The sequence below is a fragment of the Schistocerca cancellata genome, chromosome 2, assembly GCF_023864275.1.
Source record: "Schistocerca cancellata isolate TAMUIC-IGC-003103 chromosome 2, iqSchCanc2.1, whole genome shotgun sequence".
Classification (NCBI taxonomy): Eukaryota; Metazoa; Arthropoda; class Insecta; order Orthoptera; family Acrididae; genus Schistocerca; species Schistocerca cancellata.
Genome location: NC_064627.1, coordinates 167,117,236 through 167,143,618, shown reverse-complemented (window position 1 = coordinate 167,143,618; position 26,383 = coordinate 167,117,236). Strand labels below are relative to the sequence as shown.

General features: G+C 39.5%; 1 protein-coding gene across 2 annotated transcripts in view; it reads left to right on the top strand.

Annotated features, from left to right (window-relative positions):
- Positions 1–26,383, top strand: part of LOC126161482 (phosphatidylinositol 3,4,5-trisphosphate 3-phosphatase and dual-specificity protein phosphatase PTEN) — a 91,682-nt gene that overhangs the window by 14,371 nt on the left and 50,928 nt on the right. For both annotated transcript variants that reach the window (XM_049917382.1, XM_049917381.1), the window contains 4 exons: positions 9,135–9,276; positions 9,380–9,543; positions 11,084–11,262; positions 22,208–22,328. In XM_049917382.1, the coding sequence (XP_049773339.1) occupies positions 9,135–9,276; positions 9,380–9,543; positions 11,084–11,262; positions 22,208–22,328 (606 nt within the window). The remainder of the gene's footprint in view (positions 1–9,134; positions 9,277–9,379; positions 9,544–11,083; positions 11,263–22,207; positions 22,329–26,383) is intronic.

The window sequence follows — 26,383 nt, the reverse complement described above, 5'->3', positions numbered from 1 at the left end:
CAATAGTCATCTGAAGTGATTATTGTTCCACACTTCATAGATTCAACTAGCAAAACTCCCTCCCGTAGCCATAACTTTCCTTCGTGACAAAATTTGGCCGGCTTTCTTCAGCTTGCATGTAGAATTGGTATGGTCCGAAGCCATAGACTTCTGTTTTATTTCGGCATTAACATATGCCACCCACGTTTCATCACAAGTTACAGTTTTCTCTCTCTTTTAAACCCCCCCCCCCCCTTCTGTGTCATAGCAGGAAAGTAAGTATAAGGCAGAAACCATTTGTTCGGTTGTGTGGACACCTGCCCCCCCCCCCCCCCCCCCCCCTCCCTCCATCAGTTTTGGTTCCCCCTGAGCATAGAACTTTCAGTAGCCTATGTTATCGGTGACAACCTCATGCAAAACCATATAGAAAGTTTGTGGGAAGTGTTCAGAAACATCTACATCTACATCCATACTCCGCAAGCCACTTGACGGTGTGTGGCATAGGGTACCTTGAGTACCTCTATCGGTTCTCCCTTCTATTCCAGTCTCATATTGTTCGTGGAAAGGAGGACTGTCAGTATGCTTCTGTGTGGACTCTAATCTCTCTGATTTTATCCCCATGGTCTCTTCGCGAGATATACGTAGGAGGGAGCAATATACTGCTTGACTCTTCGGTGAGGGTATGTTCTCGAAACTTCAACAAAAGCCTGTACCAAGCTACTGAGCGTCTCTCCTGCAGAGTCTTCCACTGCAGTTTATCTATCATCTCTGTAACGCTTTCGCGATTACTAAATGATCTTGTAACGAAGCGCGCTGCTCTCCGTTGGATCCTCTCTCTCTCTCTCTCTCTCTCTCTCTCTCTCTCTCTCTCTCTCTCTCTCTCTCTCTCTCATCAACCCTATCTGGTACAGATCCCACACTGCTGAGCAGTATTTAAGCAGTGGATGAACAAGCGTACTGTAACCTACTTCCTTTGTTTTTGGATTGCATTTTTTTAGGATTCTTCCAGTGAATCTCAGTCTGGCATCTGCTTTACCCACGATCAACTTTATATGATCATTCCCCTAATGCGTACTCCCAGATAATTTATGGAATTAACTTCTTCCAGTTGCTGACCTGCTATTTTGTAACTAAATGATAAGGGATCTATCTTTCTATGTATCCGCAGCACATTACACTTGTCTACATTGAGATTCAATTGCCATTCCCTGCACCATGCGTCAATTCGCTGCAGGTCCTCTTGCATTTCAGTACAATTTTCCATTGTTACAACCTCTCGATATACCACAGCATCATCCGCAAAAAGCATCAGTGAACTTCCAATATCATCCACAAGGTCATTTATGTATATTGTGAATAGCAACGGTCCTACGACACTCCCCTGCGGCACACCTGAAATCACTTTACTTTGGAAGACTTCTCTCCATTGAGAATGACATGCTGCATTCTCTTATCTAGGAACTCTTCAATCCTATCACATAACTGGTCTGATAGTCCATATGCTCGTACTTTGTTCATTAAACGACTGTGGGGAACTGTATCGAACGGCTTGCGGAAGTCAAGAAATATGGCATCCACCTGCGAACCCGTGTCTATGGCCCTCTGAGTCTCGTGGACGAATAGTGCGAGCTGGGTTTCACACGATCGTCTTTTTCGAAACCCATGCTGATTTCTACAGAGTAGAATTCTAGTCTCCAGAAAAGTCATTTTACTCGAACATAATACGTGTTCCAAAATTCTACAACTGATCGACGTTAGAGATATAGGTCTATAGTTCTGCACATCTGTTTGACATCCCTTCTTGAAAACGGGATGACCTGTGCCCTTTTCCAATCCTTTGGAATGCTACGCTCTTCTAGAGACCTACGGTACACCGCTGTAAGAAGGGGGGGGGGGGCGGCAAGTTCCTTCGCGTACTCTGTGTAAAATCGAACTGGTATCCCATCAGGTCCAGCAGCCTTTCCTCTTTTGAGTGATTTTAATTGTTTCTCTATCCCTCTGTCGTCTATTTCGATATCTACCATTTTGTCATCTGTGCGACAATCTAGAGAAGAAACTACAGTGCAGTCTTCCTCTGTGAAACAGCTTTGGAAAAAGACATTTAGTATTTCGGCCTTTAGTCTGTCATCCTCTGTTTCAGTACCATTTTGGTCACAGAGTGTCTGGACATTTTGTTTTGATCCACCTACCGCTTTGACATAAGACCAAAATTTCTTAGTATTTTCTGCCAAGTCAGTACATAGAACTTTACTTTCGAATTCATTGAACGCTTCTCGCATAGCCCTCCTCACACTACATTTCGCTTCGCTTAATTTTTGTTTGTCTGCAAGGCTTTGGCTATGTTTATGTTTGCTGTGAAGTTCCCTTTGCTTCCGTAGCTGTTTTCTAACTCTGTTGTTGTACCACGGTGGCTCTTTTCCACGTCTTACGATCTTGCTTGGCACATACTCATCTAACGCATATTGTATGATGGTTTTGAACTTTGTCCACTGATCCTCAACACTATCTGTACGTGAGACAAAACTTTTGTGTTGGGCCGTCAGGTACTCTGTAATCTGCTTTCTGTCACTGTTGCTAAACAGAAAATCTTCCTACCTTTTTTAATATTTCTATTTACGGCTGAAATTATTAATGCAGTAACCGCTTTATAATCGCTGATTCCCTGTTCTGCGTTAAATGTTTCAAATAGTTCGGGTCTGTTTGTCACCAGAAGGTCTAATGTGTTATCGCCACGAAGTCAGTTCTCTGTTTAACTGCTCAAGGTAGTTTTCAGGTAAAGCACTTAAAAAAAATTTCACTGGATTCTTTGTCCCTGCCACCCGTTATGAACGTTTGAGTCTCACAGTCTATATCCGGCAAATTAAAATCTCCACCCAGAACTATAACATGGTGGGGAAATCTACTCGAAATATTTTCCAAATTATCCTTCAGGTGCTCAGCCACAACAGCTGCTGAGCCAGGGGGCCTATAGAGACATCCAGTTACCATGTATGAGCCTGCTTTAACCGTGAAAGTTCAGAGATGGTGCATAATTGATTTTCATGAACTGTTTTGTCAGTTTTGTTGACAAGATTATTATTCACAACCGAAGGCCTGCCACTCCTCCATTCATCATGAATGTTCGAAGACTTTTAAAAAATCTGACTGATTGCTGGGCAGCACCTTCACTCATAACATTTGGACCTATGCAATATGAAGGGAGACGAAAATTTAATAGTCATGGGTGACTGGAATTCTTCAGTAGGAAAAGGGAGAGAAGGAAACATAGTAGGTGAATATGGATTTCGGGGAAGGAATGAAAGAGGAAGCTGCCTTGTAGAATTTTGCACAGAGCATAACTTAATCTTAGCCAACACTTGGTTCAAGAATCATAAAAGAAGGTTGTATACCTGGAAGAATCCTGGAGATACTAAAAGGTATCAGATAGATTATATAATGGTAAGACAGAGATTTAGGAACCAGATTTTAAATTGTAAGACCTTTGGAGAGAAGAGAACCACTTGTATGAATATCAAGAGCTCAGATGGCAACCCAGTTCTAAGCAAAGAAGGGAAGGCAGAAAGGTGGAAGGAGTATATAGAGGGTTTATACAAGGGCGATGTACTTGAGGACAATATTATGGAAATGGAAGAGGATGTAGATGAAGACGAAATGGGAGATAAGATACTGCGTGAAGAGTTTGACAGAGCACTGAAAGACCTGAGTCGAAACAAGGCCCCGGGAGTAGACAACATTCCATTTGAACTACTGATGGCCTCGGGAGAGCCAGTCATGACAAAACTCTACCATCTCGTGAGTACGATGTATGAGACAGGTGAAATACCCTCAGACTTCAAGAAGAATATAATAATTCCAATCCCAAAGAAAGCAGGTGTTGACAGATGTGAAAATTACCGAACTATCAGTTTAATAAGTCACAGCTGCAAAATACTAACGCGAATTCTTTACAGACGAATGGAAAAACTGGTAGAAGCCGACCTCGGGGAAGATCAGTTTGGATTCCGTAGAAATGTTGGAACACGTGAGGCAATACTGACCTTACGACTTATCTTAGGAGAAAGATTAAGAAAAGGCAAACCTACGTTTCTAGCATTTGTAGACTTAGAGAAAGCTTTTGACAATGTTAACTGGAATACTCTCTTTCAAATTCTGAAGGTGGCAGGGGTAAAATACAGGGAGCGAAAGGCTATTTACAGTTTGTACAGAAACCAGATGGCAATTATAAGAGTCGAGGGGCATGAAAGGGAAGCAGTGGTTGGGAAAGGAGTAAGACAGGGTTGTAGCCTCTCCCCGATGTTATTCAATCTGTATATTGAGCAAGCAGTAAAGGAAACAAAAGAAAAATTCGGAGTAGGTATTAAAATTCATGGAGAAGAAGTAAAAACTTTGAGGTTCGCCGATGACATTGTAATTCTGTCAGAGACAGCAAAGGACTTGGAAGAACAGTTGAATGGAATGGACAGTGTCTTGAAAGGAGGATATAAGATGAACATCAACAAAAGCAAAACGAGGATAATGGAATGTAGTCGAATTAAGTCGGGTGATGCTGCGGGAATTAGATTAGGAAATGAGACACTTAAAGTAGTAAATGAGTTTTGCTATTTAGGGAGTAAAATAACTGATGATGGTCGAAGTAGAGAGGATATAAAATGTAGACTGGCAATGGCAAGGAAAGCGTTTCTCAAGAAGAGGAATTTGTTAACATCGAGTATAGATTTAAGTGTCAGGAAGTCGTTTCTGAAAGTATTTGTATGGAGTGTAGCCATGTATGGAAGTGAAACATGGACAATAACTAGTTTGGACAAGAAGAGAATAGAAGCTTTCGAAATGTGGTGCTACAGAAGAATGCTGAAGGTAAGGTGGGTAGATCACGTAACTAATGAGGAGGTATTGAATAGGATTGGGGAGAAGAGAAGTTTGTGGCACAACTTGACTAGAAGAAGGGATCGGTTGGTAGGACATGTTTTGAGGCATCAAGGGATCACAAATTTAGCATTGGAGGGCAGTGTGGAGGGTAAAAATCGTAGAGGGAGACCAAGAGATGAATACACTAAGCAGATTCAGAAGGATGTAGGTTGCAGTAGATACTGGGAGATGAAGAAGCTTGCACAGGATAGAGTAGCATGGAGAGCTGCATCAAACCAGTCTCGGGACTGAAGACCACAACAACAACAACATGGCAAAAATAGACGTGACCTCTTCGAAGATGTCCACATCTAAACTGATATCCGTGACCATGATGTGTTTGTGGCAGCAGTGATTACCAAAGTAAAAGGGACATCTAAAACAAGAAGAAAGATATGTGTTCAGTAAAATAGATAAAAAATCAGTAGGGTCATATTTCAGTGAGGAACTTGAAACTTTCAGTACAGGGCAGGAGCATGTAAAGCAACTATAGCTCAGGTTTAAAAGAATAGTTGACCACACACTGGATAGATATACACTAAGTTATCAAAAGTATCTGGACACCACCAAAAACATAAGTTTTTCATATTAGGTGCATTGTGCTGCCACCTTCTGTCAGGTACTCCATATCAGCAACCTCAGTAGTCATTAAGACATCTTGAGAGAGCAGAATGGGGTGCTCTGCGGAACTCACGGACTTTGAACGTGGCACGGACTTTGAACGTAGTTGGGTGATTGGGTGTCACTTGTGTTGTATGTCCGTATGTGAAATTTCCACACTCCTAAACATCCCTAGGTCCACTGTTTCTGATGTGATAGTGACATGAAAACATGAAGGGACACATACAGCACAAAAGTGTATAGGCCAACCTCTTCTGTTGACTGACAGAGACAGTTGAAGAGGGTTGTAATGTGTAATAGGCAGACATCAGTCCAGATCATCACACGAGAATTCCAAACTGCATCAGGATCCTCTGAGTGGAGTGACAAATCGCAGTACACAATGTGGTGATCCAATGGCAGGGTGTGGGGATGGCGAATGCCTGGTGAACATCATCTGCCAGCGTGTGTAGTGCCAACAGTAAAATTCGGAGGCGGTGGTATTATGGTGTGGTCGTGTTTTTCGTGGAGGGGGCTTGCACCCTTTGTTGTTTTGCATGGCACTATCACAGCACAGGCCTACATTGATGTTTGAAGCACCTTCTTGCCTCCCATTGTTGAAGAACAATTCGGGGATCGTGATTGCATCTTTCAACATGATCGAGCACCTGTTCATAATGCATGGCCTGTGGCATAGTGGTTACATGACAATAACATCCTTGTAAAGGACTGGCCTGCACAGAGTCCTGACCTGAATCCTATAGAACCTTTGGGATGTTTTGGAACGCTGACTTCGTGCCAGGCCTCACTGACCATCATCGATACCTCTCCTCAGTCAGCACTCTGTGAAGAATGGGCTACCATTCCCCAATAAACATTCCAGAACCAGATTCATCATATGCCTGCGAGAGTGGAAGCTGTCATCAAGGCTAAGGGTGGGCCAACACCATATTGAATTCCAGCTTTGCTGATGGAGGGTGCCACAAACTTGTAAGTCATTTTCAGCCAGGTGTCCAGATACTATTTATCACATAGTGTATACCCAGTAGAACAGTCCATAATGGGAGGAAACCTCGATGTTATATGGTCACTGCAAAGCAACTTCTGAAGAAACAGACGCGTGTTGCCCTCAATGACTACCATAGCGGAATATTGTCACATGATCTTTCACAGAAATTCTGGTAAAGGCTGTAGTGGTTCCATGTTAGTGTGCAGTCCCTAGTGAATGAGAAAGGAACTGAAATTGAGGTTAACAAAACAGGAGCCGAAATGCTTAACTCCGTTTTCATACATTCCTTCACACAGGAAAATCCAGGAAAATTGCCCCAATTTAATCCTTGTATCACTGAAAAGATTAATGAAATAAGTATTAGTGTCAGTAGTGTAGAGAAACAACTGAAGTCGTTAAAAATGAACAAAGCTCCAGGGCCTGACAGAATCCCTGTCATATTCTGTACTGAATTTGTGTCTGAGTTGGCTCCTCTTCTGAGTATAATCTATCATAGATCTCTCAAACAAAAAACCATGCCTGGTTCAAAAAGCACATGTTACACCTGTATACAAGAAGGGCAGTAGAAGTGATCCACGGAACTACCATCCAATGTTCTTGACGTCTATTTATTGTAGAATGTTAGAACATATTCTGAGCTCAAACATAATGAGGTTTCGTGAGCAGAATGACCTCCTCAATGCCAACCAGAATGGATATCAAAAGCATCGATCCTGTGGAACCCAATTCACACTTTTCTCACGTGAGACACTTAAAGCTTTGGATCAAGGTGATCAGGTAGATGCAGTATTTCCTGATTTATTAAAATCATTTGACTCAGTACCACACCTATGCTTATTGTCAAAAGTACAATCATATAGTGTATCAAGTGAAACTTGTGAGTGGATTGAGGACTTTTTGGTAGGGAAGATCCAACATGTTATCCAGGCTGGAGAGTTATCAGATGTAGAAGTATCTTCGGGTGTGCCCCAGGGAAGTGTGTTGGGACGCTTGCTGTTTATATTGTATATTAATGACCTTGCAGGCAATATTAATAGTGAAATCAGGCTTTTTTCAGGTGATGCTGTTATCTGTAATGCAGTACTATCCGAAAGAAGCTGCATAAATATTCAGTCAGATCTTGATAAGATTTCAACGTTGTGCAAAGATGGCAAGTTGCTGGAAATGTTTAGATATGTAAAATCATGCACTTCACAAAATGAAAAAATATAGTATCCTATAATATCAGTGAGTCACTGTTGGGATTGAACAACTCAGACAAATGCCTGGGTGTAACACTTTGAAGTGATATTAAAGCAGGTGGTAGGCTTCAGTTTATTGGTAGAATACTGGGGAAGTGCTATTGAAGTACAAAGGAGATTGCTTACAAATCACTTGTGCGACCCATCCTAGAATATTGCCCAAGTGTGGGGGCTAGTATCAAATAGGAGTAGCAGGGGTTATTGAGCATATACATAGAAGGGCAACACAAATGATGACAGGTTTATGTAATCTGTGAGAGTGTGTCATGGAGATACAGAAGGAACTGACCTGGAAGACTCTTGAACATAGACATAAATTACCCCAAGAAAGTGTATTAATGAAGTTTCAAGAAACAGCTTGAAATGATGAATCTAGGAATATACTACAATCCTTTAAGTGTTGCCCACATAGGGATCCTGAGGATGAGATTAGAATAATTACTGCAAGCACAGAGGCTTTCAAATGGTCATTCTCCCCGTGCTCCAAACATGAATGGAACAGAAGGACATCCTAATAACTGGTGCCATGCGCCTCATGGTGATTTGCAGAGTATAGATGTAAATGTAAATTACATAATAATATAGTATGTATACATTACATATTTAATGGAAAGCAGAAGACGGAGGAAAAATCGGTAACCTAATGGAGTAGGATGGTAGCAAACGGAATATGTAATTCCACTGTGCTGCCTTTCACACAGTTAAGAAGCAGCTTCGTTGCCATATAAGAAACTTGTTACTTTTTGAACAGTAAGTCAATATGAAAACTGGGCAATGGAGTGTGCTGCCTTGCCCATAATTGTTTTGAAGAGGGCCTTAATTTAAATGATCCTTGTGCACATTAAATGGAAAATCTGTGTGTGTGTGTGTGTGTGTGTGTGTGTGTGTGTGTGTGTGTGTGTGTGTGTGGGGGTGGGTGGGTGCGTGCACGCTGAAAACATTTAATTTGTTACTTACTATTCTGCAACTTATGCTGCTTTAAAACTTATGCTGCTTTAAAACTTATGCTGCTTTAAAACTTATGCTGCTTTAAAACTTATGCTGCTTTAAAACTTATGCTGCTTTAAAACTTATGCTGCTTTAAAACTTATGCTGCTTTAAAACTTATGCTGCTGAATTTAATAGATGTGAGGAGTTCGATTTAAAATTGGCCATTGTTATGTCGTGAGCGTACAATATGCTTATAAATTGTGGCTCACGTAGTTTCATGTGAGTGATATGCCTTGCCTATATTAGTAATGGAGAAATGTATGCAAAGCAAAGTGTCGATGTTTAGTCATGATATGTCATGATTACCATTTAACCACTTGGACTGCATGAAAATTTGTTTGTAGGACTTTTTTGTTTTGATGTGAACTTGTGCAAATGTAGTCAAAACTAGTTTACTATTAACTTTTTAGGGTGTTACAATACCTAGCCAACGCCGGTACGTTGGATATTATGCAACATTAGTACAAGAAGAATTAAAGTATCATCCTGTTGTGCTGCTCCTTAAGGAGCTTCGTATAGAACCCTTGCCAAACCTAAATGGAGGACAATGTAGTAAGTATCACCGATCAATTTGTTGATTGCAAATGTGTAAGCTACTTAATTTTCTGTACCGTTTTGAGTACTAATTGTATTATTGTATGCAACTCTTTTGTAGGTCTCCAGGTAGTGATCTCAGATTCAAACAAATTGATATTTACGTCACCTGTGTATGAAGTCAAGAAAGGTAGTCCATCTTTCTGCATACCTTTAGACCAGAGTGTTCGGCTGGAAGGGGACATAAAAGTGCAGTTTTTTAACAAACCAAAAATGAAACGAAAGGTATTAAATCTTGGATATAAATGTGTAATCAATTTGTTTAATTGGTGTTCTGGGCTTTACAAGTGTTTTTATTTTTTATGTCCCAAATGCCAAACAACCTGTAAGATTCCATTCCTTAACATTTCACACTCCTCACTCACTATGTATTTGATTGAGGCCTTCAGTTATTCCTTACTCACTTTTTGTATTTCTTCCATTCCTGGAATTGTTTTCATTAGCTACTGCAGACATCTATCAATTGTCTGAATAAGAGTCTGCTGTGTATGAGTCCCCGTGACGAGCTAATTTGCGCTATCAGTTCCGACATTGTAGATTATGGTGGGTCTGTCATTATTTTGTAATGATGGGATGTTGTGTGCTGTAAGCTCTCGTTGTTTTGCTAATGAAGAAGATTTTTGTCTATGATAATTAACTAAAAAATTGCTCTCAAATGATAAACAAAGTGCTGGAGATATTAATAAATGTTGGTGTGGAAGTTTTGGAGCATATGTCAATTTTCTGTTTTGGGGAAAAAAAAAAAGTTGGGTCTGTCTAAGTGGGCTTGAAGTTTCTCAGTTACTCATTGGTGAATTAGTGAAGCTTGTAGTAATGATTGCGACAAACAGATAGTTGAGGAAAGTGTTCCAACCATGGGAGTCAGTCGTGAGGGGTGAGAGGGACATGCAACAAACAGTTTAAAGCATGTGAAATGAGTGACGCAAGTTGTGGCAAAGGTTATAGGCAGTGAGATGTGATTCTAGAGTGAACAGAGAAGGAAGAAAGAGCATAATCTATTTCCTTATCTACGGGCAGTTCCTAATTTTATACTATTATCTAAAGTGGTTTAGATGTTTGAGAGATCAGTGAGCTGCAGCAAAATTGAAGAATGACTAGATAATTTTCAAAAAATTTGGTGGCAGAGTTGGATGATTGAGAATAAAAGTTCTCTGTTCGGGAGAAGCTAACTGAGAAGTGTGATGTAATGCGGTAGAGAATGGTAGGAAGAAGAGCGGTAGATCATGTAAGATGAGTTTGGTTGTGCTTTTGTCATAGATCAAAAGAATCATTGTAGAGGATTTGCAGATACTGAAATTTTGAATGAATGCAACAAAGAAAATGGTTGGGAAAATAATTCGGACAGTAAATATATGTTTAATGCAGTGTCCTAGCTGTATTTAACTTACATCTCTGTGCTTCCTCAGGCTGCAGGCCACTTGGTTGCTGATTTCAAAGAGTGCTAGTTTCTGCAATGTAACAAATATCAGTGCTTTCTATGCTAACCCAACCAAATTTTGATGTCACTGCTGAGCCACTGGCTTAAATTTCTATAATTTAGCATATTATATTGCTTTATTTATACGTTTTGATTTTGTTGGTTTACACAACTTACTGTATAAAGCAAGAGAGAGAGAGAGAGAGAGAGAGAGAGAGAGAGAGAGAGAGAGAGAGAGTAGGCCTAATGTGGGTATTACTCAACTGATCTGTTGAGGTTTCATTGTGGAACACTTCTTACTAACCAAATTCAGCAACAAACACTTAACGTTGTTTTATTCTGTTGCAGGAGAAGATGTTTCATTTTTGGTTCAATACCTTTTTTGTTCGTGAGGAGATTCAAGTACCTGATACCCCTGCCAATGGGAATGAGGATGGGGATGTAATCCCACCTCCTGATAGGTCTAGTAGAGCAATGAGTTGTGATGGACAGTCTCACGTATCGCAACTTCCACTCAGGCATTCAAGGTAAAGTGATTACGTTCTATTTGTATGGATTGGTTACATACTCCCATCTTCTTTTGAGAAATTGTTTCCTTTGAGTATAGAACACACTATGTTGACAATAGCATTATTTAGAAAGTAATTTAAGTTTTATTTGAAGCTAAGTTATATAGTTTTTGCAGTGGTTTTAGTTTTTTTACTTCTGACTTATAATGCACAGTCTGTAAATTAGTAAGGAACTATGCATGATGAGTGAGTGAGTTAGTTCTCAAAATTGTCATGCTCATCATTTGTAAGTACAAATTATTGTAATCACTCACATTTATTCTACTTCTCAGTATGTGTTTTGGAGGAACATATCTCTGTTATCAGATGAAATTTATTTCAATAAATAACACATGTATGTAAAACTTTTTTGTGGCCAACCTGTGGACCTGTCGTTCAGTGGCCACAAGCTGTTTTTTCAGCTGATGATTACTGAATATACTTGACTGTAAGCTGCATTTTTCTCTGAAAAAAATGACCCTGCAGCTTAGAATAGAGTGCAAAGCAAATGGAAGTTCTGAAAAATGGCACTAGGAGCCACCACAACTAACTTTTGCTGTCGAATAGAAGCAGCACTAGACAGGCATGCTTTGCAAGTGCAAAGATAAATATGGGTGCCAGATTTCTGCGCTAGTAAATGTGTAAATAAAGTTTTAGGATAAATCTGCCCCCCCCCCCCCGGCGTGTCAACCATTGAATTGTAATACATCTTCCAACGAAGGAAATTCTGTATTACTCATCTTCAAATATAACAGCCTTTCAAATATTCATACACAAAAAGTAAATTTCTTTATGTAAATACCAAAATGCGTAACGTGCAGGTTTGCATAAGGCGCCAGCAGAGGTCGGCTTGGTGCCACTGTTTCTACAGCACTGCCACTTCACTACAGATCTACTATGAAAAGCCTGTTGGCAAACCTGTGTTTCATGATTATGTCAATATGGCCAACCTTTCGTCAGTACATCTTTGATGCTTTCCTACCAGTGACAGGAAATCATAAATCACATACTATCTGTGACATAAGAATAATACAGGGTGTATATTCCCCGGAAAAAACCTAGGAATTTTTTCATCTGAGAGAAAACTGGGAAAAACCTGAGAATTTTTCATAATTCCGGGAATTTTTCATTGTTTTAGTTTTCATTTAAATTTTTGTAATTTTGACTGGTAAAACCTGGTAGTCTAACAAAGAATATTACAGTATCCCACTACTGCCAAATGATACTGCTGCAGTAAAACATAAACTGGAGGAAACAGAAACAAAATAAAACTTTAGTTGCAAAGGAAATGCACACCGTGCACACACAAGTGTCTGCCAACAGCAAAACGTGTCAAAGGTCTTAGGACGAAGACTATGCAATACTTCGTAATAACAAACTACTTCTGATCTACATCTACATCTACATTTATACTCCGCAAGCCACCCAACGGTGTGTGGCGGAGGGCACTTTACGTGCCACTGTCATTACCTCCCTTTCCTGTTCCAGTTGCGTATGGTTCACGGGAAGAATGACTGTCTGAAAGCCTCCGTGCGTGCTCTAATCTCTCTAATTTTACATTCGTGATCTCCTCGGGAGGTATAAGTAGGGGGAAGCAATATATTAGATACCTCATCCAGAAATGCACCCTCTCAAAACCTGGCGAGCAAGCTACACCGCGATGCAGAGCGCCTCTCTTGCAGAGTCTGCCCCTTGAGTTTGTTAAACATCTCCGTAACGCTATCACGGTTACCAAATAACCCTGTGACGAAACGCGCCGCTCTTCTTTGGATCTTCTCTATCTCCTCTGTCAACCCGATCTGGTACGGATCCCACACTGATGAGCAATACTCAAGTATACGTCGAACAAGTGTTTTGTAAGCCACCTCCTTTGTTGATGGACTACATTTTCTAAGGACTCTCCCAATGAATCTCAACCTGGTACCCGCCTTACCAACAAATAATTTTATATGATCATTCCACTTCAAATCGTTCCGCACGCATACTCCCAGATATTTTACAGAAGTAACTGCTACCAGTGTTTGTTCCGCTATCATATAATCATACAATAAAGGATCCTTCTTTCTATGTATTTGCAATACATTACATTTGTCTATGTTAAGGGTCAGTTGCCACTCCCTGCACCAAGTGCCTATCCGCTGCAGATCTTCCTGCATTTTGCTACAACTTTCTAATGCTGCAACTTCTCTGTATACTACAGCATCATCCGCGAAAAGCCGCATGGAACTTCCGACACTATCTACTAGGTCATTTATATATATTGTGAAAAGCAATGGTCCCATAACACTCCCCTGTGGCACGCCAGAAGTTACTTTAACGTCTGTAGACGTCTCTCCATTGAGAACAACATGCTGTGTTCTGTTTGCTAAAAACTCTTCAATCCAGCCACACAGCTGGTCTGATATTCCGTAGGCTCTTACTTTATCAGGCGACAGTGCGGAACTGTATCGAACGCCTTCCGGAAGTCAAGAAAAATAGCATCTACCTGGGAGCCTGTATCTAATATTTTCTGGGTCTCGTGAACAAATAAAGCGAGTTGGGTCTCACACGATCGCTGTTTCCAGAATCCATGTTGATTCCTACAGAGTAGATTCTGGGTTTCCAAAAACGACATGATACTCTAGCAAGAAACATGTTCTAAAATTCTACAACAGATCGACGTCAGAGATATAGGTCTATAGTTTTGCGCATCTGCTCGATGACCCTTCTTGAAGACTGGGACTACCTGTGCTCTTCTCCAATCATTTGGTACCTTCCGTTCCTCTAGAGACTTGCGGTACACGGCTGTTAGAAGGGGGGCAAGTTCTTTCGCGTACTCTGTGTAGAATCGAATTGGTATCCCGTCAGGTCCAGTGGACTTTGCTCTGTTGAGTGATTCCAGTTGCTTTTCTATTCCTTGGACACTTATTTCGATGTCAGCCATTTTTTCGTTTGTGCGAGGATTTAGAGAAGGAACTGCAGTGCGGTCTTCCTCTGTGAAACAGCTTTGGAAAAAGGTGTTTAGTATTTCAGCTTTACGTGCGTCATCCTCTGTTTCAATGCCATCATCCCGGAGTGTCTGGATATGCTGTTTCAAGCCACTTACTGATTTAACATAAGACCAGAACTTCCTAGGATTTTCTGTCAAGTCGGTACATAGAATTTTACTTTCAAATTCACTGAACGCTTCATGCATAGCCCTCCTTACGCTAACTTTGACATCGTTTAGCTTCTGTCTGTCTGAGAGGTTTTGGCTGCGTTTAAACTTGGAGTGAAGCTCTGTTTGCTTTCGCAGTACTTTCCTAACTTTGTTGTTGTACCACGATGGGTTTTTCCCGTCCCTCTCAGTTTTACTCGGCACATACCTGTCTAAAACGCATTTTACGATTGCCTTGAACTTTTTCCATGAACACTCAACATTGGCAGTGTCGGAACAGAAATTTTCGTTTTGATCTGTTAGGTAGACTGAAATCTGCCTTCTATTACTCTTGCTAAACAGATAAACCTTCCTCCCTTTTTTAATATTCCTATTAACTTCCATATTCAGGGATGCTGCAACGGCCTTATGATCACTGATTCCCTGTTCTGCACTTAGTCGAAAAGTTCGGGTATGTTTGTTATCAGTAGGTCCAAGATGTTATCTCCACGAGTCGGTTCTCTGTTTAATTGCTCGAGGTAATTTTTGGATAGTGCACTCAGTATAATGTCACTCGATGCTCTGTCCCTACCACCCATCCTAAACATCTGAGTGTCCCAGTCTATATCTGGTAAATTGAAATCTCCACCTAAGACTATAACATGCTGAGAAAATTTATGTGAAATGTATTCCAAATTTTCTCTCAGTTGTTCTGCCACTAATGCTGCTGAGTCGGGAGGTCGGTAAAAGGAGCCAATTATTAACCTAGCTCGGTTGTTGAGTGTAACCTCCACCCATAATAATTCACAGGAACTATCCACTTCTACTTCACTACAGGATAAACTACTACTAACAGCGATGAACACTCCACCACCGGTTGCATGCAATCTGTCCTTTGTAAACACCGTCTGTACCTTTGTAAAAATTTCGGCAGAATTTATCTCTGGCTTCAGCCAGCTTTCTGTACCTATAAAGATTTCAGCTTCGGTGCTTTCTATCAGCGCTTGAAGTTCTGGTACTTTACCAACTCAGCTTCGACAGTTTACAATTACAGTACCGATTGCTGCATGAGGTCACAACCGTTTACATTAGTTTCGTTTGAGCAGTTGCCAGCGGGCTCCATGCGCATGCGCATTTCAGTTACACTTGAGCAATACGTTCTCCCACTTCTGGCAACTACGGGCAAGCTGAATGCTAACCAGAAAAAATTTTCTGGTGCACCCAAGCTACCAGATTCATGCATGTAGTGGGGAAGGAGGTATTCTCTTACTATATTTTTCTCGGTTTCGTTTTCTAAAGTGGCGGCGGGAAGATCTATGTCAGTGTATAAAACGTTAACCATTCAGTCAAAGGACTAATAAGTTTTAGAGTTCCGTGGGAAAGTATACTGTCACTTAATACGGAAAAAGTGTATTTTCACCCAGGAAAAAGTCTATTTTTTAACCGGGAAGTCCAGGAAAGTTCCAGGAATTTTTTCCTTGTCCATTTAGACACCCTGTAATACGAATGTAAACATTATGCCATGTAGCCTTTTATTTTTCCATGTTATCTGTTACTTCATTTAAATCCTGGTTCCCTAGCAGACTTGAGTGAGACGGTGGTAAATGCCGACGAATATACATATCATGTATTGTTTACATTCATCTTATTCTTCTGATGAATAGTGATACAGTCAGAAGTGAAACAAGGCAGCTGATTTTCAAATCATCTAAGACTATAAATTCTGTGCTCACAAGTTAGGTCATTTTAAATGTTTTAAAGAGTAAATTAATGTACAAAATAACCTTATGTAAGATTGACTGCTCAGCTAATGAATCGAACCGAACTACTGTAGCTGTAACTTCATCCATTCCATCTAACTTGTGTCTCTTGTTAGACTGAACCTACTTCGTTGCAATTTTGAAGTGCGGTCCCTTTTTCTATTTAGTTTCTCATTTCTGGGTGAGGCTTAGATTCGGATACTATTTTTTTCCTTGAATTTTGAGTCTCATTTTTTGGGTGCAGCTTGGATTCGGGTAAATAAGGTACATCACAAATGCTTTCTGTAAACTGAAAAAACCAAAGATCTCGGGTACATTTTACTCTCTTTTTTTTTCCTTTCCCATATATTTTTTGTACACATGGTAGTAATCTAGGAACTGTAGATTTGTGCAGCGCTTTTTCAAAGAACTGAGAAATGTAAGTGCCTGAGAATACTTTTAACACCCACAGTTATCTATTTATTTTCATTAGCTGCTGCTGTAGAAGGGGCTTCTTTTGGAAATATGTCATCAAAAATTAATTTAAACCATGTACAGAACGTAGAGTATGTAGCAACTTTATTGTTTTCTGTATATACTTCATCCCAGGATTGATTTGCTAACATCATAGAAAAAGAATGTATTTTATGTACCAAGAAGATCCTTTTGTAGGTCTGCAGTTTTTGGGTTTTTAATCAAGCTCATCTTCAGCTTTATTATCTAAGAGTAATGATCAGAAAGGCTAACATCTCTTATGAATACTTAACAATTTTCCCTGTGTAAGTACATGACCTAAGACTGATGCTGAACTTTTTGATTCCCTTGTAGCGGAGTTCACCATTTGTGCCTTGCCAAAAGTGCTCAAAATGACTAGAAAATTATTACTAATTTCACCCTCAAGATCTGTGCATATTCACATCTCCACATATTATCATCTTAGTTTTGGGGATAAGACACCTTCCAGGAATTGGTTAATTTGTTAAAGAAAATGTCCATATTACCGGTAGGTGAACGGTACACACACAGAATAATTAACTTCCTACAAGTGTCTAGCTCTGTTAGTTCAATGGCAGCTAATTCAAAACGTTTGCCCACACTAATTGTAATCAGATCATCTCTAGCTTTAAAATGTGTGTCACCTCTGATATAATTACATGATCCCCCTCTCTTTAGCGTAGTTCTGCAATAGCGACTAGCAGATTCATATGACAATAACACTATTCTTCTTTTTCTTGTGCCTTTTCCCCACATCTGCACAGTGTTGGCATGGTTATTGACAGATTTTGCTTGGTTAATTTAGGGGGTGGCTGAATGCCCTCTGTTGCGACTGTGTAACCCTGGGACAGAGTATGTGTACCTCAACTATCTGTGTAGTGTGATTCATGAGAAAGTGTTTTAGTAAATGTTTGGGCATTGTTTAACAGTGGCAGGACTTTGGTACTAGCCTGGTATTCACCTAGTCTGATGTGGGAAACCACATAATAACCTCATTCAGGCTGGCTGGTACACTGACCCATCTCATTAATCTCGGGCACACAGTGAAGAAATCTCTTAAACTGGTTGAGATGCTTACAAGGCAGGGGAACCTGTTCTCGTTGTAATATCAAGGCAGGACAGCCTCTTTTGCATAAGAATCACCCTATATCACTGTTTCAGGCAATTTGTAATGCCTTAGGCAAGTGGTTGAGGGTGGATTGTACATGTGGGAGGAAAAACACTACATTTATATTACTTAGCTGTGACTTGTCTTGGGGATAAGATGCTCACTGGTCAATAAACAAGAGAATTTTTCCTATTTCTACCACCCAGCCTTGCACCTCAGGCTCACAAGAATTGTGAGAATGTAATAGTTGTTATTCATGCATTCATGTTAGACATTTTATGTGGGGAGTGCCACTCATTTTTGAAGCATCGTCGTGGGCTCTTCATCTTTCCAGTTGTTAGTGGCACCAACTTTTCTGTTCCACTTGCATTATAAGATAATGCAACAATTAGCCTCTCTTTACTTAATTTTCCACCATGCCATTTTTTTCCTCTGAACTGAAGGTGAAAAACTAAGACTGTTCCGTCTGCATCAAAACCATCATTTACCGCTAGTGACAGTACCATCAAATGTAATACTTGAATCACAAGCCTGTTTTATCCACTTCACTAGCATGTTTTTAAGATCTGGAAACTGAAGAGTCAGACATTCCATTTTGTTTGCAATTTCCTACTTCCAAACATTCTGCTTCACTTGTTTTTCATTTGCTCATTGTTGTATTATATGTGATGGAGGTGCATTATCATGTTTGTATGTTTGCCAACTTGCTGAATAATGTTCCACTTCGTTTAACTGCAGCACTGTCATTTTATTCATGATGTATAGGTATACTGTTTAACACAAAATCTCACAGATAGTCAGTCAAATGCTAAACATGAACAAAGAACACCAGAAACTGAGTTATGCACTATTTGGTTTATTGTTTGGCCATTATAGAAGTCAAGAGTCATTGGAGCTATTGCTAACCTGTACAAACGCTTCCCTGCTTTATTTCTACCACAGCAAATGATCTGTGTGACTTGCAAAGTTGCTGACACTAAATCACACTGCCTCACTGCATTTTTCTGCACACTGAGGCTGCAAATGTCCACTTCCCACCACTCTCATAAATCTCAACAGCCAACATTGCAATGGCCAAACAGTACAAATACTGTCAAATCTGAATGTGCTAAGCAAGGAGGGAGGATGTGCAAATCATTATTTTTAAGAGGAGTTCAATGCAATTGGGATTGGAACTTCCAAAAATGATGTTCTATGCAAGAAAACACAGCAATGAGGAACATACTGATGAGATTCCACTGTATTATGGGCATAGTACTCTTTCAAGTATTAAAGAATGCAAAATAGTGATCTCCCTTTACCTAGTCGATATACTTTTGTATTAGACAAATAATAATCCGTAGAATCTGTGAAACAAACTCTCAAGAATATGGAAAGAAGTCAAAGATGTGCAGTTTAAGTACAATACAATAGACTGTATTACTTTGATAAAATTAATTACATTTAACTATATATTTTAATATTAAAAGTCTCTATGAAGAAACACTTCAGTGCAGTAGGAATAGGTGCCCAACAGATACATATTTCATTTGCCCCTCATCTTCATTGTAATCTTCCCCACTGTGATTGTCACTGTTGTCAGCCGTTTGACATCCACTGCTAGATAAAGACCTGCTTCATACGTGTCCTTACATTACATTCTTATGCTGCATGCATCCCTGCAATTCCTGCATGTTTTATGTCATCTACGCACCTTTTATTACACTGATGTGTGAATCTTTCCTTATGTCGTGGTATCCAGCATAGAATTTCCTTGTTCCAACTACCATTCATTTGTCTGACCACGTGCCCTACCCACTATCGTTTTTATCTTTGTTATGGTTGTGCTCCTGTCTTCTGTTTCAATCTGTTTCCTGATCAGTTTGTTTTTCTGCCTGTCCTATTCTCAACATGCATCTCTTTGTTGCTCACTGAGCAATCCTGTTTCACATTTAAGATCCATCCGTCACTGTCATAATTCATTAGTAATTTTATTATTAATTTGTAACTTTGTTTCTTTTGAAGTGTTCATTATGCATCATTTCAGTCTTATTTACTGGACTTGCAGGTCTGGTTTCAAACTCACTGTTCTAGTTCTTCCGTTAGTAGCTGAAGTCATCTGGAAGAAAGACAAATGATGTGGTGTCATCAGCAACAATAATGTTTACAATTTGTTTCACTAATACGTATGCCTTCTTTTTCTGAGTTGAAGGACCAGGAAACAGCTGTTAGGGCTGCTAATAGTATTTTTGGTGTTATAAAATCTCTTTGTGATTCAGTTTTCAATTCTAAATTTCCCAGTGTTCTGATGATGAATTCTAATAGAAGCTGTAGTGCTTATGTACATGTTTATAAAATACAGTAACACAGGTTGAATTAGTGCCTTGTTTCTCAAGGGCTGGGGGTACATATTTTACTGAAACTTAGTCAAAAACCTTGAAATCTATGAATCTGAAAGTGGTAAGTCACACTTATTTATGTTTTCTATAATTTAATTTACAACTTGCAAAGGGTCCATTATAGTGAGTCAGTAGCTAGAGCCAAATTATTCCTTACCTGATTAACTTTAATATTTGTTTCTGTGCCATTTTTGATAATTTTGGTGACTAGTTCTTATGTTAGAGTGGGGACTGATATATGTCAGGAGGTGTTTTATGTAATGTCCGTCTGTCTTGTAAAATAGAAAAATTGTGATATTGTTTCAATTTATGGAAACTATCTTCTCTTGCAGGCAATTTGTACCCTCTTATTTTACCTTGCCTCCAGCATAATCTTTTTTATTGCAACACCATCACTCGACACACATTTCATTCTTCTTACCTAGAGTAGCTTTAACTACCTAACCTAGAATTGCTCCCAAAATGCTATTGTTTTCATTATGAACTATCTTTGTTTCCGAGTCATCACTTGAACTACACACACACACACACACACACACACACACACACACACAAAACCCCTCTGAATGCTTGTACAGCTTTCTCTCTCTCTCTCTCTCTCTCTGTGTGTGTGTGTGTGTGTGTGTGTGTGTGTGTGTGTGTGTGGTGTTGAGTCATCTGCCATTTTAAATGATCAAATTTGGTGTCTAACTGACAAACTGTTTTTTCAGACTCCTGTTGGTTCCAGTTGTTTCTGTTACTTGTCTTGTCTTCTGACATTACCTCAAATATAATTTCAAATGGATTAGTTAAATTCAGTATATTATTTAAGTTCACTATCACAGTTCTTTGGTATAGTACTTGCCTTGTTCCATTTGAGATTTCCGTTTGTAAGTATCAGAATGTAGAATATTGAGCATTAATTACAGTATTGTATTTCTTATATAAGTTCGCTCACATTTGGGTCTCATGATGAAATACTGCAAACAACTGTTGTTATTCTGCATCAGCTTTATGGCCATGAAACATGGATAATAGTTGGTTGTATTAGGTTGACAGTTAGGTGGAAGAAATTTAATATGCTAATCTGCTTCATCTTAAAATGTGCTAGGGTGTTTTAATCCCTACTCCCTGATGTTATTCATCATATTTGTTTGGAGACCTTTATTTCTCTATTCTTCTTTCTTTCCTTGGATTTTAACCAACCAAAGTGGATCAGTGGTTAAGTCAGGGGACTCTCAATCAGGAAGACTGTGATACAAATCCTTAAATCAAGGATGCTTCCTTGGAAAGGCTAATTTCCTGCCATATCCTTCGCCAATCTGAGCTTTGCTCTGTGTCTAATGACTTCACTATAAAACTTCCTGGCAGCGTAAAACTGTGTGCCGGACTGAGACTCGAACTTGGGACCTTTGTCTTTTGCGGGCAAGTGCTCTACCAACTGAGCTACCCAAGCACAACTCATGCCCCATCCTCATAGCTTCACTTCTGCCAGTACCTCATCTCCTACCTTCCAGACTTTACAGAAGCTCTCCTGTGAGGTACTGGCAGAAGTGAAGCTGTGAGGATGCGGTGTGAGTCATGCTTGGGTAGCTCAGTTGGCAGAGCACTTGCCTGTGAAAGGCAAAGGTTCCAAGTCCTAGTCTCGGTCCGGTACACAGTTTTAATCTGCCACAAAGTCTCATATCAGTGCACACTCCTCTGCAGAGTGAAAATCTCATTCTGGACTTCACTATAGATGGGATGTTAAAGTGCAGTCTTCTGTCCTTCCTAGATTTATTTTATTCTCCCTTTTTCTTTCTTTATCTTCCTTCTTTTCATCTTCTTTATTCTAAATTTACTGCTCGCCCTGTTACATTTTTGCTAATTATTTCCTTTTCTGTTCTATTTTAGTTACAGCTCAGCTTCTGCTACATGTTACATTTGAGTGACTTCCTTCAACTAGCACTTAATTAAGAAACTGGTCATTTCTGTTGCACTCTCTTACCCTGTTCTATGTCAGCCTGCACCATGTGTTACTGTACTGACCCCAGTTTTTAAGTGTGTGTATAATCAAGTCTGAAGTTACTTCTGCTATAGTGCATAAAGTTCTTGTTACTATTTCTTCCAGAACAGTGTCACTTGTTTCTTTGGAGCCTGACATGAAAATGTTGGTGTTGAGGCTGAACAAATGGGCAATCGATGAGGCTCATAAAGATAAACAAAACAAGTTGTACAGTCCAGATTTTGAGGTAAGTCTCAGTAGTTTTGTGTAGTTGCCTCTAGAAAAGAGATACCTTTATCTAGTATAAATACTTTCATAAATTTCTACTGCCACATATTTAAATAGTTAACTTTGTTGTAATACAGATGCGAGGAACATAGTTGGAAATTGAATTTGAGATGAGTTCAAGACAGATAATACATATGTGAATGCAGGGTTGCTGGTGCATATTATTGATGAAAAGGTTTTGCATTTTCAGCCAGCTGGCAGTGTTGAAAAATCATGATATTCATACTCTTCTGGAAAAGTGCCAAGATGTTGATAATGTACCCCTGTTTACTGTTATAAGTAAGGACTAGTGACTATCTTGTCAACAGAGGCAAGGGCTACAGCTTAGCTTTGAATGGGATCCACTGTTAGCGGCTATGTACTAGTAGTGTGTCCAGTAATAGTAGACTTGCCAGCTTATCCAGAATGGCTACAGAAGGATTCAAACACAGTTTTGATTTCTGCCTCAGTGCTTCCTGGACTATAGAATCTTCATTCAGAGAAAGAGGTCACTCCCTCATTATTAAGCGACATTTACAGTGCCTCTACACAGCACCAGAAGATGAATGTGTCACTCTGAAATGTCAGTTTATCAGCTCTGCTTTTCATTAGATAAAACATTGTACTTGCATGTAGTTTCACGACTGATATCTCTCTCTCAACATGTGTTTTTGAACAGTTTTCTGATTGTGGATTCCAGAGGAAATAGCAGGCCCTGGTCATTGCTTAGTTCTATAATTTATTTCATAACAAGCAAATGGTCCAATGTTTTATATTCGCTTATTGTACGTTATGGGGAGGGGGTAATAAATCATTTGGTTTTTGGTCTTGCCTATATTTTTGTGTGGAGTGGAAACAACTTTTATGACATGATTGGCTGGAAGTCCCTTGAGAGGTATGTAGCGCTTGGTGCAACTCTTCCAAATGGATGCCATCTTGATAACTTGCATGTCCCTAATACGACCCAGTAATTGTGGTGAAAGGGGACCTACAGTTTAAGGTGTAATCCAAACCATGTGTCATTCCTGGCATACCTTCACATCATTGAGAGGGGAAGTCTAGGATAAAGGCAGATGGAAAAATTTCGAAGTGTGCCGAGATTTGATATGTGATTTAATTTCAGTTTGCTTTTCTGATTTATTTTTTTCACTGTACAAACGATGGAGGTTGAAGTTGTATGTATCTTATTAATTTATTTTGTATTCTGAGTAAATGTTTCACTTCACAGCAGCATGTGTGTTGTGAAACTCCCTGGCAGATTTGTGCATCTCCCTAGCAGATCAAACCTGTGTTGTGGACAGAGTGTTGAACCCAAACCCTTGCTTTCCATTTACGGCTCAAAGGATTTGTGTGTGTGTGTGTGTGTGTGTGTGTGTGTGTGTGTGTGAATTTTTTCTGCTCTACATGATGTTTGTATAACACATACAAATATTTCCTTAAAGGGGTTTGTATTAACTGTTCGACCCCATTCACTTTTTTTTCTATATGAAAATAATTTTTTTCCTCAGTAGCTCATCTTGATGGTCAGCAGTTCAAAGACTTCTTTGCTGCATCTTTCCAAGCTAGTCTATCGTGTGCATGCCTATTTATACTTGCATAACTACTGCAGCCGACATCCATTTGGATCTGCCTGCTTAGTAAAACCTTGATCTCACTTATTTGGTGGTTCAGGAGGTCTCCAATCAATCAAGCTCTTCTATTCATCAGGCGGGCGTGATGGTCTAGCAGCAAAGCACTTGACAGGAAACCAAGAGGTCACGGGGTTGAATCCTGGTTGGACATTGGATTTTTTCAGTCTGCATTTTAACCTAGCTTCCACCTCGCAACGATGTGAGGCGTCATGAGAAACAACGCATGGTTTGGATTCCATGTTAAAGTGTAGATTCCCTTTCGCTGGTTGTATAACTGAGGTAGATTAGGAACATGCAGGTTGCCAAAGTGGCGTCCAGTTGAAAGGCTTGCACCTGGCCAGTGAACCACATGAAGTCACTATTATATTCCTGAAATTGTGCTGTAAATTTTTCACTCTGATTCCATTCAGTGCCTCTTCATTAGTTATCCAATCTACTTATCTGATCTTCAGCATTTTTCTTAAACAGTAAAACTCCTTATTAATGAACCCACTCTTAAGGAATTAACAGTTTTTCATGAATATTTCTGTTGTTTCCTGTGAACTTCTGATAGTAACAACGTTACCAAAATTCAATTTTAACAATTTTGTTTCAAGAAAAGGTCTGATTGTAAAGAATAATTATTAAATAGTTAACAAATTGAAAATCGACTATTATAAAACCCCTAACATTTTATAGTATTCACAGTTGATCCTTTCATTTTCGAATGAGTTGCGTTAAATTTATGCTGGAGTAAAAGTTAATAATTCAATTAATTCTTATTATCTTTTGGTAGTTCATAGCTTTTGGGCAGTAATTTTGAACAAGTACTGATTTCCACATACAGGTTATGTAATCTGATGTTGCAAAAATCATTGCCACTGTGAGTCCAAGTGCACAGATTGATTGCATTGTGTTATTTATTTAAGTGTTGACTCCTGTTCTGTGAAAATTTTGTGTAGTTGTGGCCCTTCACATTACAGAGAGAGAACATTTGTCCCTCATTGTTTCAAGGAGCATAAACATCGTCAGTTGAACTGCACAGTTGTCTATTGAAGTCTAGATCTGTACAGTAATGTGAACTGGATGTAAGTCGGCTACATTCATTCCCCTCAGTTCTGGCATTTGTAGTATTCATGATGCCGGCCAGAGTGACCGAGCGATTCTAGGCGCTACAGTCTGGAACCGTGCGACCGCTATGGTCGTAGGTTCGAATCCTGCCTAGGGCATGGATGTGTGTGATGTCCTTAGGTTAGTTAGGTTTAAGTAGTGCTAAGTTCTAGGGGACTGGTGACCTCAGATGTTAAGTCCCATAGTGCTCAGAGCCATTTGAGTATTCATGACGATAAACTGGCAGTGGGGTACGGAGAAAGGAGAGCTGTGGTTTTTTGTTGTGTACTTGCAGCTGTGTTGCTTCTTCAATGCTTTCCAAGCAGTAGATTGAAGGTTGTTTATTTTGCACTCTACTTCATCACAAGTGACCAGGCTCTCGAAATTTTTGGTTTTTATGTTAACACATTGTATGTCACCTTTTTTTTCCCACTTGAGACTGTAGCCTTCATTACACACAGTAATTGTAAAATAGCCCCTAAACAAACACTCTACTGAAACAGTTGAATCTAAACAAAGCAGTGAGCCGTAGATAGCAATGTTGAAAACTTGTTTGGCTCTTAGGAGGACAATGTGTGAAGCTTTCAATGACTACCACAGCAGAATGTTATTGAAAGATCTTTCTCAAAGTCCAAATAAAGTCTGGTCAAATGTAAAGATTGTTAGTGGTACAAAATTTGGTGTCCAGATACTCTTGGACGAGACAGAATTGAAATTGAGGGTAGCAGAGCAAAAGCAGAAATGTTGAACTACATTTTCAAATGTCCCTTCACAAAGGAAAATTTGGTGATATTGCTCCAACTTAATCTCGCACCACTGCAAAGATGAGTGTTATAGATATTATTGTCAATGGCCTTGAAAAACAACTGCATTGTTAAAACTTTTGCAATTGAGTTAGCCCCTTTTTATCCCTAAAATACTGTGTGTGTGTGTGTGTGTGTGTGTGTGTGTGTGTGTGTCTAAAAAGGGGCTAACTAAATTGCAAAAGTTTTAGTAGTCCAGTACTGGGAAAATAAATAGGATACAGCCATCTTCAAGAAGGGGAGCAGAAGCAATCCACAAAAGATAGTCCAATATCCTTGACATAGATGTGTTGTATAATTAATTTTGTACTCAAGCATAATAAGGTACTTCAAATAGAATTACCTGTCAAATAGAATTACATATCAACCAGCATGGATTCTGAAAACACTGATCATGTGAAATCCAACTCTCACTTTCCTCATGTGACATCCTGAAAGCCATGGATCAAGGAAGTCAGCTAGATTCAGTATTTCTTGGTGTAAGAAAAGAATTTGACTCAGTACCACCTATA